This window comes from Eretmochelys imbricata, chromosome 1, assembly GCF_965152235.1.
Source record: "Eretmochelys imbricata isolate rEreImb1 chromosome 1, rEreImb1.hap1, whole genome shotgun sequence".
Classification (NCBI taxonomy): Eukaryota; Metazoa; Chordata; order Testudines; family Cheloniidae; genus Eretmochelys; species Eretmochelys imbricata.
In genome coordinates, this window is record NC_135572.1 from 130,542,607 (window position 1) to 130,556,810 (window position 14,204).

The 14,204-nt window shown below is 36.3% G+C and overlaps 1 protein-coding gene across 2 annotated transcripts in view; it reads right to left on the reverse strand.

Moving 5' to 3' along the window:
- NLGN4X (neuroligin 4 X-linked) overlaps nt 1–14,204 on the reverse strand; it is a 161,104-nt gene that overhangs the window by 92,880 nt on the left and 54,020 nt on the right. Inside the window, exons 2-3 of one of the 2 annotated variants that reach the window (XM_077807152.1) lie at nt 7,973–8,032; nt 5,172–5,324 (exon numbers count right to left, since the gene is read on the reverse strand). In XM_077807152.1, the coding sequence (XP_077663278.1) occupies nt 5,172–5,324; nt 7,973–8,032 (213 nt within the window). The remainder of the gene's footprint in view (nt 1–5,171; nt 5,325–7,972; nt 8,033–14,204) is intronic. The other variant, XM_077807154.1, reaches the window with a different exon arrangement.

The following is a 14,204-nucleotide window of genomic DNA, read 5'->3' on the forward strand; positions in this document are numbered from 1 at the left end:
TCTAAAACATTGTACTTCCTCATTTTACAGGCTACGTATATTCTTTTGTTCAATCAGTTCCTAAATATGGTAGAATATTGACCATTCCAGTGGACTGAGACTTGAACTTAGAAACAGGGCACTTACTGAGAGCTGAGGACACTCGACAGCCTGGTAGAGTGCTGAGTAACATGCAGGACCCAAACATGGTTTATTTATTGTTGTCTATTAATTATGGAATACCATGATTGAATACTAGTGAAAAGGAAAAGGAGAGCACATTTACAACTGAAGAATAAGACAAAAATCAGGAAGAGAAAAGGCAGGCTACTCTTCTCTGCATGTTTTGGTGTGTCTTGGGAAAGGAAATGTAAAACTTTGAGTTGCTTTTGGAAATATGAAATAGGATTAATTATTTCCAGCTCTGAGCATGTCTTATTTATCACATTAGGCATTTCATTAAATGATAGTTTTCAGAAACCCATTTCATGTTCCTAGAACACAAGAATTACAGGTCAGTCTTTCACACAAACACTACATTTACATTCGTGTATATTGTCTTTCGTGGATGGTGCTGAATATTTTTGTTTCCAACCAAATGAAACCATTGCATAGACCGTCTCTAAATTAAATTACACAAAAATAGCTTAGACAATTCATCATTTTGTTAATGTTACGTCTCTTTGGAGCTCACATTCACTGGAGCTCATTTCCACTGTTTCACAAGCAAATCTTGGACTTACCATGTACATGACTCACCACAGGCTAATTCAGGTCATTCCAAAATAAAACAATAATAATAGTAATCCCTGCTCTGTCCATATCTGCTCCATGTAATACTGATAACAATTCACAAACACAAATAGTTTGTAGGTAGGGAAGGGAAATCTTGTTTCTTGTTAAAGCAAAACATTCATAATATAAATAGGAGGAATCAATTAAAATTAATACATCAAAGTCCAGATTTATTAAATCTTAATATCCAAACTTCCACATTTACTGAACTTCTAGTACGTCGCTGATGCAACAGAGCCAATGCTAAGCTGCTGCTGAGCTCCATTTTGCCTTACTCTCCTGATACACTAAATTCCTGATTATCCTAAATGGTTTGCAAAATTCGGATTCAACTGCAACTCTTATAAAGGCAATATTCCTTCTGATCTAAGTTGAAGCAAAGGTTGAGAGCACAGCCAAGCTGTTTTCTATTTTATCATTTCTGGGTACTTCATTGGGGTAGATTTTGATTAGCCCAAACATGACCTCAGAGAGGAGTAAAGACCTCCTAATCACAGCACAACTGCATTAGGGCTGTTCACACTGTGGCTCCTAGTACCCTATGGAGTGCAGCCTTTACACTACCACTGCTTCGCATTGTGATCAAGTGGGGGCAAAACAGGGGTAGGCAGAACCTTGGCTCCACTCCCCAACCTGCCACTAGATCTACCTAAACACAAAGAGGGGAAGTAAGCTACAACCTTTCCACGGCTGCAGTAATCTGCTTTCCTCAGAGAGCAAGAAGCAGAAGGGTGGAACTGTGACTCTTGGGCCATACTTTTTCCTGCTGTTCAGATGGGGGCATAGCTTCTACAGATCACTTTCACTCAGAGCTGAGCCTCGCTCTCAACTTCTTAGAGGAAAAGAAAAGGATATTTGTCTCACAAATGCAGTAATGAGGAGCCCTGTCTTCATAGAGATCATGGGTTCCTGTGACCCAACCACTGAATTTGTTATACAAATGAAGTTTGCATTTTATCCAAAATGGATGATTTCTGGCAACATGAGACTTAAAGAATTACCACTTCACTTGTTTAAAAGGTGGGAAATTGTAGCCAAATAAGCATGCAGATTGAAGTCTATGAAAGACACAATTCTTTCCCATCTGCATGGTGTCTGCAAGATTATCTTACCCATATTTCTGGAATCCTAAGTGCCTATCATGCATATACAGTAATAAAGTTCCTGTTATAAGGGTCTTCTCCACAGCTTATGACCTTTAAAAAAAGAGACAGGGCAACCACAGATTTCATGAACCATTCTTGACATATTTCAGTGTGGTGGTTATCACGCAGGAATTCATCAATGAGGCAGTACCAAAGTAAATGAAAATCAGAATGCAGTAAACCAGAAGTCTCTGTTGTTTAAGATAGATAGGCAGAAAGACATGTTTATGACTTTTGTTGGTATGCATATTTTTAGAGAAAAGACAATCAGGTAGATAATGTAGTTCCTATATGTCTTCTTTTCCTTTCATTTATTAAGAGGTTTGATTCAAATACATAGATGCATAAACACAAATAATCTCTACAATGGATTTTTTTCCCCCAGACCCATTATTTTGATGAACTGGGATTTGTCTGAGTTATATTACAGTATATTATCCATATCATCCATACTGACATGTATTTTCTTTTTCTTGCATTTGATGGCATAATACAGATTAAAAGAAAAAAATAACCATGGGGTGAGAATTTTAGCAGTTACAAGTACAAATTACATTTCTGTAACATTCATCTGCCATGGGTGTATCCACACAGAAAAACCTAAAAAAGTACTAAAACAGAAGGGGGGAGGAGCAGGAGGAGAGACATGAAATTATTTAAACTGCAACTGAATTAAAACTCTGGATCCAAATACTATCCTCCTCCCAAATTTGGAGCCATCCAACATCTAGATCTGTTATATGTAGCAGGAACACTTCTCTCAAAATAATTAAAATGAATTCATAGTGTTTTCCTGAACATTTTTGAGATGTAAAAAAAAAATCTTAAAACCTCCTTTTTAAGTTGTTGGCACTTATTATGGTATTTAATTCTTTTTGTTTTAACTCTATCTTTGTTTTGTTACTGAACATACATTTTCTATCATTTATCTGAAGAAATGCAGTTTCTCTCTTTTGTTTCTCCACACAATATTCTCTCAGAATTCTCTAGAGTGGGCCTAACATCTTCCATTCCAAATTGTTGTCCATCCAATATGTTGCCAATATCCTCTCAAGGGCTATAGTCTGATTACACAATGGCACAAGGAGAGGGAAAGGAAGAGGAACAATTTGGTTTTGAAACATTTCCCCCTCTTACTTGCTTTCTGAATGTATCAGGGTGCTATACACATATTCTGAATGGACCTTCTGCCCTTTTAATTCAAACATGGGCCCTTTGGAACCAAGAATAAAATCTGTAGCATCACAACGCTTATATTTACTGAGGTAGAGAAACAAGTTAAAATACAAAGTTCTATTTTTGCAAACCCCTTAAATTCCTCATAGATATTGTTTTAGATTGTCATACCCATGAATTGCTCCTCTAAATTAAAGAAAAAATGAACCTTTTGCCTGTATAACAAGATAGCAAGGTAAAAACACCTTCTCTCATCTCTCTTCCATCTAAATACAGACAACAGGAAGTTGTTATAGAGGCAAATATGGCAGATTCTTCCATTTCCTCACATTAAGATACATTTTTAAAAAATATTCACAATCATTTTAATCCTTGAGTAATTTGACTTGTAAGAAACAAAGCAAAACACTACGAAGAAAGCTTTTTAATCATTCCTAATTCCTTCCAAGGGGAAATCCATTGCCAAGGATTAGGTGCATGGTTTGCATCCGCTCTGTTTAACATACACATGTGCAGTTAAAAAGCGAGCTACATCTCCACAACTGTGCACTTGTTTTCTTGCTATTCTTTATGCTTGACTTAGGTTTTGTGCTTTTATGTCCCTCAACTGTATTGTGTATGTTCACTGAAGCCTTTTTGACAAATCATGGCTTTAAGTTTTAATGCTGCTTCTGATGTTAAGAAACTGTTCTTTCATATTTTAAATCACAGAACAACAGATTGGGTGAGAGGGCATGGGGTAAAGTTTCAATTATTCTGAGTAGAGGGGGATTTTTTGTTGTTCGTTTATTTGCTAAATACCCTAACCACATCAATAGTACAACAGATGAACCAAGTAAAAGAACTTCCTGCATTCCACACTGAGGACATATTTACACAAAGCTGAGGTGCTAGCAATATATACATAGTAAAGATTCCAGTAAGACCACACCTAGAGATATCACTGTGACTTACCTTATATGGTCACAAATGCTGAAGATATGTATACTCTAGCAAAAATTACGTATCCATAGACTACATTCTTCATTGTTTGTATTCAAATAGATTTTCTAGGCCTGATCAAGGAGACTACTGGCATGAGTAAAGGTTTGCCTTAATTTTACATTGAAAAATGGAATATAGTCCTTGCATAAGGAGCATAACATAGTAACAGAAGGCAGAAAAAGGAAAATTTCGGAGTTTAGTAATATCATAGCTCAAAGGAGTCCATTTAATTGAATCTAACATTTAAAAATGATGCCACCATATTGGGCAGGCTGCTCTTGCCTATGCTGGTGGGCAGCAAAAGTAACTTCACTCAACACATTAACTCAGGTGCATGGAGAAATCATTCTGTGATATTCACGTAGAAAAAATATATCACTCCTTGACATTATAGACCTTTTTTTGCTGCAGCAAACTCCACCAAAGTGAACATATTCTGTATTAGTATAAAATAATAAAAATCTCCACTTCTGCCAAAACAAAACAAAAAAACCCCAACAGCTAAACACCCCTTATATCCTTAACACAGTGTTAGAACTCTGATGAGTGATACTTTTTGCTGAATTCTCCTCTTCTTTATATGTGAAACGGAGGAGATTTTGTATGAAAACACATACAACTCAGAACTGGTGAAGTCACTGAGCCAAGAGCAGTAAAATGGGGTTATGGTGACATTCTAGATTTATAAGACTATAGTCCTCCTTTTCCCCCCCGCACACACATACCACCACCACTACCTGACCCCACCCAAAAAAATTCCAGTCATTTTTGTTGAAGGTGACAGCAGCTGTTTATAGTAAGGGAAGAATCAGCATAGTTCAGTTACCAAAATATTCACAAAATATCACAAGGGGTTCAAAATTAAATCAATGCAAGTAATAAAATTAAAATGGGAGGTATGCACCCACAAGTATATTCTCTTTTAAAACACAAAATTGGTCCAAATATTCTTAAAAGAAGTTGCAATAGCTCTAGTAATGGATGCACTCAACAATAATACATTTCAATCAAATTAGCTAGTTAAATGGAAACTCCACCTAATTATTCCAATGCATATTTAGTGCTTTTCTGTTTAAGAAATGAGTCACTTACCTAAAACCCCCAGCCTGTAGTTGAGGGTTACAACGATGACATTTCCATAGCTTGCTAGAATGCTCCCATCAATCATGTTGCCAGTACCCTCCATGTAAGATCCCCCATGGATGTAGACCATAACGGGTTTCTTGTTGTTCTGATCATGAATGTCTGGAAAAAAATGCAAGTAAGGAAGACACAATAAAGTAATAAAAATATTGAAACAAAATAGGTAGTTGCTTTTTCACAAAAGTGCTAGTCAAATAATTTCTTTTCCCCATATTTTCAATTTTATCTACAGCTCTTCAGTCAGCTAGCTTTCCTCTGTGCTTTTACTTACGCCACTTCAGAGTGATCTACGTCAAACGCCCAGTGGGTTTAGAAGCTGAGAAATTGTTTTTGGTACTTGTTTGTCACTTCCAAGTATATTGGAATATTCTCAGAACACTGGGAAAGCACTATAGTGTGTAAGAAATTTAACTGTAAAATAAATGAGAAGCCTCAGTACAAAATTAAATTGCACAGTAACTGGGGTCACTATTAGAATATTCTCAACATAAAATTCTAACTAATCCAGATAAACCAATACATTAAACCATAAAATGATACCATTGATCCAGTCTTCCCATTCCCTCAGCAACTGAGAGACATCTTTGTGGCAAGTATAAAGCTGAATTTCTTACTGCAATAACAGACAACATCTTAATATTAAATTAGCCAAATAAAAACTAAATATGGCAAATCATCTCCTGTTCAAACCTGTCTAGGAATTAACAAATAGGAGTAGCCCAATACTAAACATCAAGATTTTGTTCCCAAACAAAATTAAGCCTTTAGTGTCATGTAGTGCTTAATTAAAGTGACAAGGTGGATGATCTCGTTGGTAAAGAACTAGATTAAAACTCAGGAGCTCTCTGTGTTAGTCTATATCTAAATAAAAGCACATAACAGAATGATGAATATTGTACTCTGCTCAGTGAAGTACTGGAAAGCGTATTTGATGACTATTGCACAGGCTCAGATTAGCCCTTGAAATATAACAGATATTAAAATGGTTTCTATAACAATGGAACATCAAGAACTGCTCTAAAAAGCACCAAACCTTGTAAAATAATGTGTTTTATTTAATCTTCTCTTATTATCAAGTGTTACCTAAAGGCTTGATCTTACACCATTAAAGTCAAAGGGAGTTTTACTATTTGACATCAATGGGAGCGTGACTGGACCAAAATGAAGGCACTCAGTCCATCAGGCTCTACTAGTCACCTGTTTATATCTCAAGTGACAATATATTTTTAAAACAATGAATGAACTATTTATTCCCTCTGTTGTGGACTTTAGGATACTACTTAGCCTTAGAATAGGCATTCTGATTAATAAAACAATTATTGATCGAAATATAGCATATGTCTACCTTTCATAAGTAAGTAGAAATTGTTTTTGTTTCTTCTAACTGGTTATACAATCTGGTGTCACAAGTCATGGTACTGCCAGTTAGAAATTCATTTCTTGTATCAGTTATAAAAGAGAGGATGATATCTGGGCACTAGTAAGGCTTCTTTTAGAGAGCTCTGCACAGTTCTGGTCCCCTTACTGGAAAAAAGTATATTACAGCAATGAAGAAGGTACAATGGAGGGCAACTGATGTGATACAAGGGCCAGAGATTTGAGTTACTGTACTTTAAAAGGTTAGAGTAAATACAACAGGACTGAACTCTCAAGAAAAGAGGAGATTAAGAGTGACTTCACTGTGGTGTACACAATTCTAAACACAACTATTTGAGCTGGTGTCAGATATAAGAACCCAGGAACAAGATAGGAAATAACACTTAGAAAAGGCCAGGTATAAGGAATTTGGGCTAAATTTCTGTACTCTATTACATCTACCAACTATTCTCAAACTACCAAGGGCTGTAATGTGAGCCCTAGCTCAGAGGTAATTAATGTAACTAATTCAGACATTTTAAAAAATCTGATGAGCATTTAAATGAAAATGGATAGTCAGTATAACTTAAGAAGCAAGGATGAGTACAGAGAGAAATATTAGGACTTATTTCCATGTTTAAAAGATCCTAAAAAGCTTTACTGCCACAGAAGGAAACAAAACTATCTCATTGTAACACTTGTTATGATATTTCCTGTGAACTTTAGCATTTCCTTTCAATGAATCCAATCCAACTTTCCCGGAGGTCGTTGAAAAGATCATCACTGATTTCAATGGGAGTTGGGTCACGCTCAGATAAAATATGGCCTAGAAAACTGGCTAATTATAGGAGAAAATAGTGAAGCATCATCGATAGACTTCGTTTATTTTTGTGCCCTAGAAATAAACATATGCCAAGAAGAAAATTAAATAAAAACACCACAGATGAGTTTCAAAGCAATTTCATCCACCATATAGTTTGTGCATCTGGGGAGGGAAAGAAAAGTGGTAGAAATAGCAAGTGCTGTTTCATGAGTTTCATAAAGCAAGGTGAACTTACACATGCATGTTTTTAAATTCCATTTTCTTTTCCTATGCAAGAGTGAGGGGTGGAGGGAAGCATTTGGTTCCAAATAATATTTATGCACGTTACTCACTTCACACATACTTAGGGATAACCTTTATTCTTATCTCACAAGGGAGCTACAGTCATCTATATGCTAATTTGGGTTTTAAAAATAAAAAATAAAAATGGTTTCCAAACAAGAAGAAAATAAAGAAGCACACTGAAGTGCACTTTTGTCAACTAAGGGGTAAAAATCATGTTGAAATAATAATAATAAAAAGAAGAAGTTTATGTTCATGCATCAGGGTCGAGCTTGGGAAAAAAAAATACCTTGATCTTCACCACGATCATTATTGGTTATATCATCTGCGCTTTTCTTTGTGTTGGCTCCTGGGGTCATAGTGAGGAGAATAAAGGGAAAAAAGAGAATTCAAAAACAGCAGGTTCTCAAAAATTAAAAAACAAAATATAACTACTAGCCCCCAAAAATAAAAAAAAAATTGAAAAATGTAACACAAAAAGTGAAAATCTGTTACATTTGAAAAAAAAAAAGATGCAAACTGCACATAAACATAAGATGTCAAGAAGAACAAATCCAAAATATTATTTGAAAAAATATATGTATATCTCTAGTAAATCCTGTGACAATGAAGCTATTTTGGTTAAAAGGCATTGCTGCAAAAACAAAATTAATGTGCAATTAAAAAGTAATATAAATAAAAAATATTAAATCCACCAAATTATCAGTTTTTCATAAGAAATACAGGTATTTTTATTTATATCTGTAATCTTGCAGAAATTACCACCTTTTAGTCACTATCTGAATTAACTTAATACTTGAGTCATTCTGATTATGATTTATTAAATACTTTAATGAAAATAAAATTATGTATGAGTTTTATGTAACACTTGGTCTGGATCGAGACAATCCAGAATGCCCTTTATTCTTTAAATCCAATTTCCTAGATAAGCAAAAAGATATTAAAAACACCAAATTTGAAAAACTGAAGAAATAAATTGTGAAAGACTCGCTCCAAGCTATGGAATCAGCCCACAATTAGCCCTGACTCACATGAAAGCGCATTGAATGGCCTTTACATAATCAGAAATTAACTGAAAATAGTTACTTACCATGACAATAAAACCATAATTATTTATCATAGACTTACTTAATAATAATAAACACTCACGTGTATTCATCATATTATATATTTGTCTTGTGCTCAGGAGAAAAAAGATGCAATTGTACAGATAGTTATAAGGCCATCTCTCCCCATCCTCAATTCTGATAATGAGTCTAAATCTTGTCTTTAAAATGTCATATAACTATTCTGGTGCTAGGCATCTGATCATGTATTGCTAACTGTACAGCAAATAGTTCACTGTAATGTGACCAGTTATCTGCCAGAGATTAAAATAAGAATAGAAAATTCATTTCCTCTCTAAGCACAGTTAGAATTGAAATGTGGCTTTAAAGATGAGTGATTAATGGGCTAAATCACCAAGCTAACTGGTATATGTCTTTATTGTCTTTACTGGGAAGTATATTTTCTGTTCAGATTGAAGTGGAGCTACATACTTTTTAATACAGGCAAAACATATATCTCACAATGAAACATATGGTAGGATCTGCTATAACAATATGTTTTCTTTTACAATTTATGCTGATTCCATAGTTGGCTCAATCCTCCTCCTATTGTATTCAGTAGCAAAACTCTTACTGACTTGACTGAGTTCAGGATAAGGGCCTATTCTCTGTAAATCTCACTTGGTAACTTTAGTTTCCATATTGACATTAAATTACTTAAATATTTTGATGTACTCACAGGTTTGTGTTCAAAAAGCTTTAAATGAATGGAGTTGAACAAAAAAATCAGTCTATTGTGTTCTGAATTTTTAACAAGTCTCAATTTTCCATAGAAAATTGTCACTTTATTTTTCTTCTCCTTTTCTATTTAAAACTAAATTAGAAAAAACACCACTAATTAAAGGTAAAATATTCCAAGACAATACAATGGTCACTGCAAATAAGAATGGAATGTACTAAAAATATTATTAGTTCAACAAGTGGTGTTGAAATGTGTCCTGTACATCATTTTGCTTTATGCTACCATCTTGACAAGAAAGCAGTGCAGATTTTATATGTGAACATTCAAGGAGAGCTACTCACATAAGATCCCTATAGCTGGAATTTAAAGCCAGATGAATTCAAATTAGAAATAAGGCACATAAAAAAACAGTGAGGGAGATTAACCATTGGAACAAACTACTAAAGACAGTGGTGGATTCTCCATCTCTTGATGTCTTCAGATCAAGACTGGAAGCTTTTCTGGAAGATACGATTGAGTCAAACACAAGTTATTGGGCTCAAAACAGGAGTAACTGGGTGAAAATTCTGTGTTACACAGGATGTCAGACTAAATGATTTGATGGTCTATTCTGGCCTTAAAATCTATGAATTTATTAGGTTGATCTCAGATGCAGAGCAGAAATTCCAGGCACCAAACAGGGATTTGTGCTACCTAGTCTCCAAAAATAGTCTGAGTAAGCTTCTGGAAAGGTGATTCAGTCAAAAGAGAGGAGTGTTGCCTTAACAAATCCCTTTCCAAATGCTACCCAAGGAAAAAAGAGATTGTGGTCAAATGTAAAAAGTTATTCCACCAGTGAGGTGGAAAAACCATGAAGCCTAAAGGTAAATGGATGAATCATACATGTCCACTTATACTATATTTGCTAGGGTCAAGGTTGTACACCTATAGCAGCAATCGAGTACATACTGATGTTAGGCCTCTCCTGGAGGACATTTCCTAATATACATACAACAATAGATGAAAATCATGTGTCAAATACAAATCTGCCATATTAACCACAGGAAATTGTTTTCATGGCACTAATACAAATAAAGAAATGCTACAAAACATACACCCATTAAAATGCTATCTGTACACTTGTAATGTCATATACAACCATTCAAACCATCATTCATTCTTTTGGGACCTTTGAATGTGTGTGTGTGTGGGAAATAGATGAGGCTATATTCTCCTATCATGCATATGATTGCTCACATACTATAAAAAAGGCAAGGGACATGGCCATAAGGTAATGGTGAGAAACTGCAGGTAAAAATTGTTTTGGATGCAGAACATCCTGGAATACAATCAGCTGTGGTGGTCCAGGATAACTAGTGGGATATATGAGTAATTCACATGGTACTATGTAAATAAACCTTTGATGAGAGTTTACTACATTTTTTGATATGTTCAGGGATGGTTCAGACAATGCAGCCAAAACTTCAGTTTCCAGATATTGTCAGGGAAGTTCAACCCCACCAAGGACTAGCTGAATTGTTAGAGCCGTACTGATTTCCGATTCTCACATGCTGTATGGGGTGACGTGTGTACAGTCTGTGATGACAGAGCTCCGTGATAAGAGTTTAAGTACCATGAAGGGAAGCAGGATCTCTCTACCTCTATCATAGGACACAGCTCAGGTTTCCCTTTTCTTTTAAAACAGAAAACTTCCATCTGCTGTTCCTCTAACTCACTGTATTCCCTGCACAAATATACATATACACCAGTTCTGGACACAGTACCTATTCCCCACCCCACAGGGCAGAACACCCTTGTCCAGATGGCAGCGCATAGGGTTTGAGGCATACTAAGATAAGGTAGATAAATGCACACCAAAGCTTGGGCTTTGCAGGCAGGGAGCAGTTATCTAGACAAATGGTTTTGTGGAAGGCTTCAGATTTGCTTTAATATGTCATAGAGATGGTAATGATTCAGCTTCTTTGACCAGATAAGAAATGTGCAAGGATATGAAAGATTTTTTTTAATTGTCTATCTGGCGATCATTGAACTAAACAGTTAGTGCTGCCTTCTTCATATGCTCCTATGCATTCCAAGTACGCATGCAACAAGCAAATTTGGCGGTCTATCAATCATCTAACAGGAAGATGTTTTTTTCTCTTTTAATTCTTGATCCTGAGCCCACTAAATAATTACTTCAGTGTAACATCAGTCCCTTACACAGGAAGTGATAAATAGTGGAGTGATGGTGGAGTGATGGAGGATTATGGTACCAGCAGAGCTAGAACTGCCTATCTGGGAGCCAGGCTCACCCTCCCTCATGTAGTAGCAACAGTCCAATGGTTGGTATTAGGGTTCTGGATCTGGAAAGCATGCAGAAAGGCAGTGAATATCAGCAGCCAGACACTCCATTTTGCCCTTTTCATTTTGTGTGTCAGTATAAGATAGTTAAATTTGATATCCCTGAATAAAATGCCTGCTGTCTATTTTGCAAAGTGGTGGTTAGCCACCTCTACTTTCAGCAGACCCTGAGAAAAGAGAATTTAGGAACTCTAAATTAGGTATGATGAGATGCAAACACACTCCAGTGCACATAACAGGACTGCAGTACATGGGGGATGTAAAGGGTATGGAATATGACTTTGCAATGTCACACATTATGCTTTTTATTCTTTACAGCCTGAAGGAGGAACCATGGACTCACCTGTGCCTCTATATAATGTAACATTATTTTCACATGTACTTACCTATTTGTTGAGTGAACAAATTGTTTCTCTTTTATTTGCTATATTTCATTTGCTGTGAGATGTTTTTATTGTTAATTAAAAGATAGTGTCTGTAGTATTTTTTTTTTTGTCAGCTTAATCTACTGCATCACATACAACAACCTTGAAGTCATGGTCAAACGATTCTGACCACACTGTCTTTCCCACATTACTAAATGAGGAGGGATCCTAGATAGATCAAAGGGAATTCCAGAGTGGCTTCTGGAATGGAATCAGCTGATGACCACTGATGCACATTATTAGAAGTATTAATTTAGACAGTGCCATAAATTTACATGGCACTTCACAAACAGAATAAGAAATAATAGGGAATTGAAGTTCTGGGCTACCAGGGCCAAAATATTGATGTGAAACATGTAGTATTTTAAAACGTGCATTAAATGTGCTTCAGATAGTCTTGGTTACATTTAGGATAATATTTCTATGAAAGTTCAGGTTTCTGAAGATGTTGGGATCCTGTTCTGTACATGACAACTGGAACAAGGTATCAATTAAGGATACATCTGACCAAATGCTGGGTGACGTCTTGGCTGGTGTTCCGGAATACATCTAAGAGGCTGAGCCAAAACCTGTTGGAATGGCTCCCAATGGCTTTAGTGAGTTCTGGATCAGGAATTTTTGTCAGTCAGAAAACTTTTTTATTGTTTCTTTGGTATTTATGGTCCTTTGTTGTTGTTGTTTTTTTAAATTTCCTCTTTCTGAAATGATATCACATGCTACTCCTTCAGGCACTCAGATCCTAATTCTGTATTCACTTAATTTCACTTGTCTACAAATATCTGTGGATTAGGTTCAGGTTAAATCAGTTTCTCAAAGCAGACTGTGCCTCCCCTGTTCATTCTACATAGAAGCTATCATATATTAAGGAGTCATGTCACCTCATGTAAGTCATATATGCATCAAATGATTCACATTCTCCTTGACTATGAACAAAAATGTCATTCAGATATAGCATTTCTGGAGTTGGGGCACCTTTCTGATTTATCCACAATCTGTTGTAAATCCACTATCTTCTTCATCCTCCCATGTAAAAGCATTATCTATCTGTCTATCTATCTAAACAGTGCTGCTTATTGGGATGTGGTATATAAAGCCATATCAGCATGGAAGGGGTTAAGGAACAGTGGTCCCACCCCTCCACACCTGCAAATCATGCCAGGACTGGAAAGAGGGTTAAAAGGAGGGAATTTCCCTCAGATGGAGGGCTAACCCAGGGAAGGGAGCAGGCTGTTGAGCTACCTAGCTCACAAAGAGAGGTCTGACAGCCAGCAGAGCCTCTACACTCAGCAAATAAGGACACAGATGCTCTAGGCCAAGAAGGGGAAAGAGACTATGACTTGTACTAGAGACCCAATGATTTCTGTGGTAGACTGAAATTCTTGCACAACCTTTGTAAGTGAGAGAGGCCAATATCTTCACTGATGCCACCTACAGGTTTCTTTTAATTTCCATTATGATTTTATTTAACCTTGTTTCCTGTGTGTGGATTGTTTTATTTGTTTTGGCTGGGACCCTAAGGGTATGTCTACACTGCATTCTGCCTGGGCTTTTACTCAGGTTTAAAGCCCCCCTTCCATCCACACACAAAATCATTCTGACTTGGGTCAGCAAGCACTCAGGACCTGTGTCATAAATATAAAGGGAAGGGTAAACACCTTTAAAATCCCTCCTGGCCAGAGGAAAAACCCTTTCACCTGTAAAGGGTTAAGAAGCTGGGAGTTATCTACATCTTGTCCCAGCACAGCTGGAGGAAACTTCCAGATCCAGCACAGCTCTCTGATCCATCTGCACCTCCTAAGGCAGCATATTCATAAGGCAGCAACTCTCCCATGGTAGTACAAGAGCTGTGTTCACAGGCTGTCCCTCCGGATAATTTCACCTGAATAGTGGGCAGCCAATGTAAGATAAAGTAGGTCAGATTTATATTAGGCTTGAGAATCCCCATGGTATTAAAGTTGAATGACATTA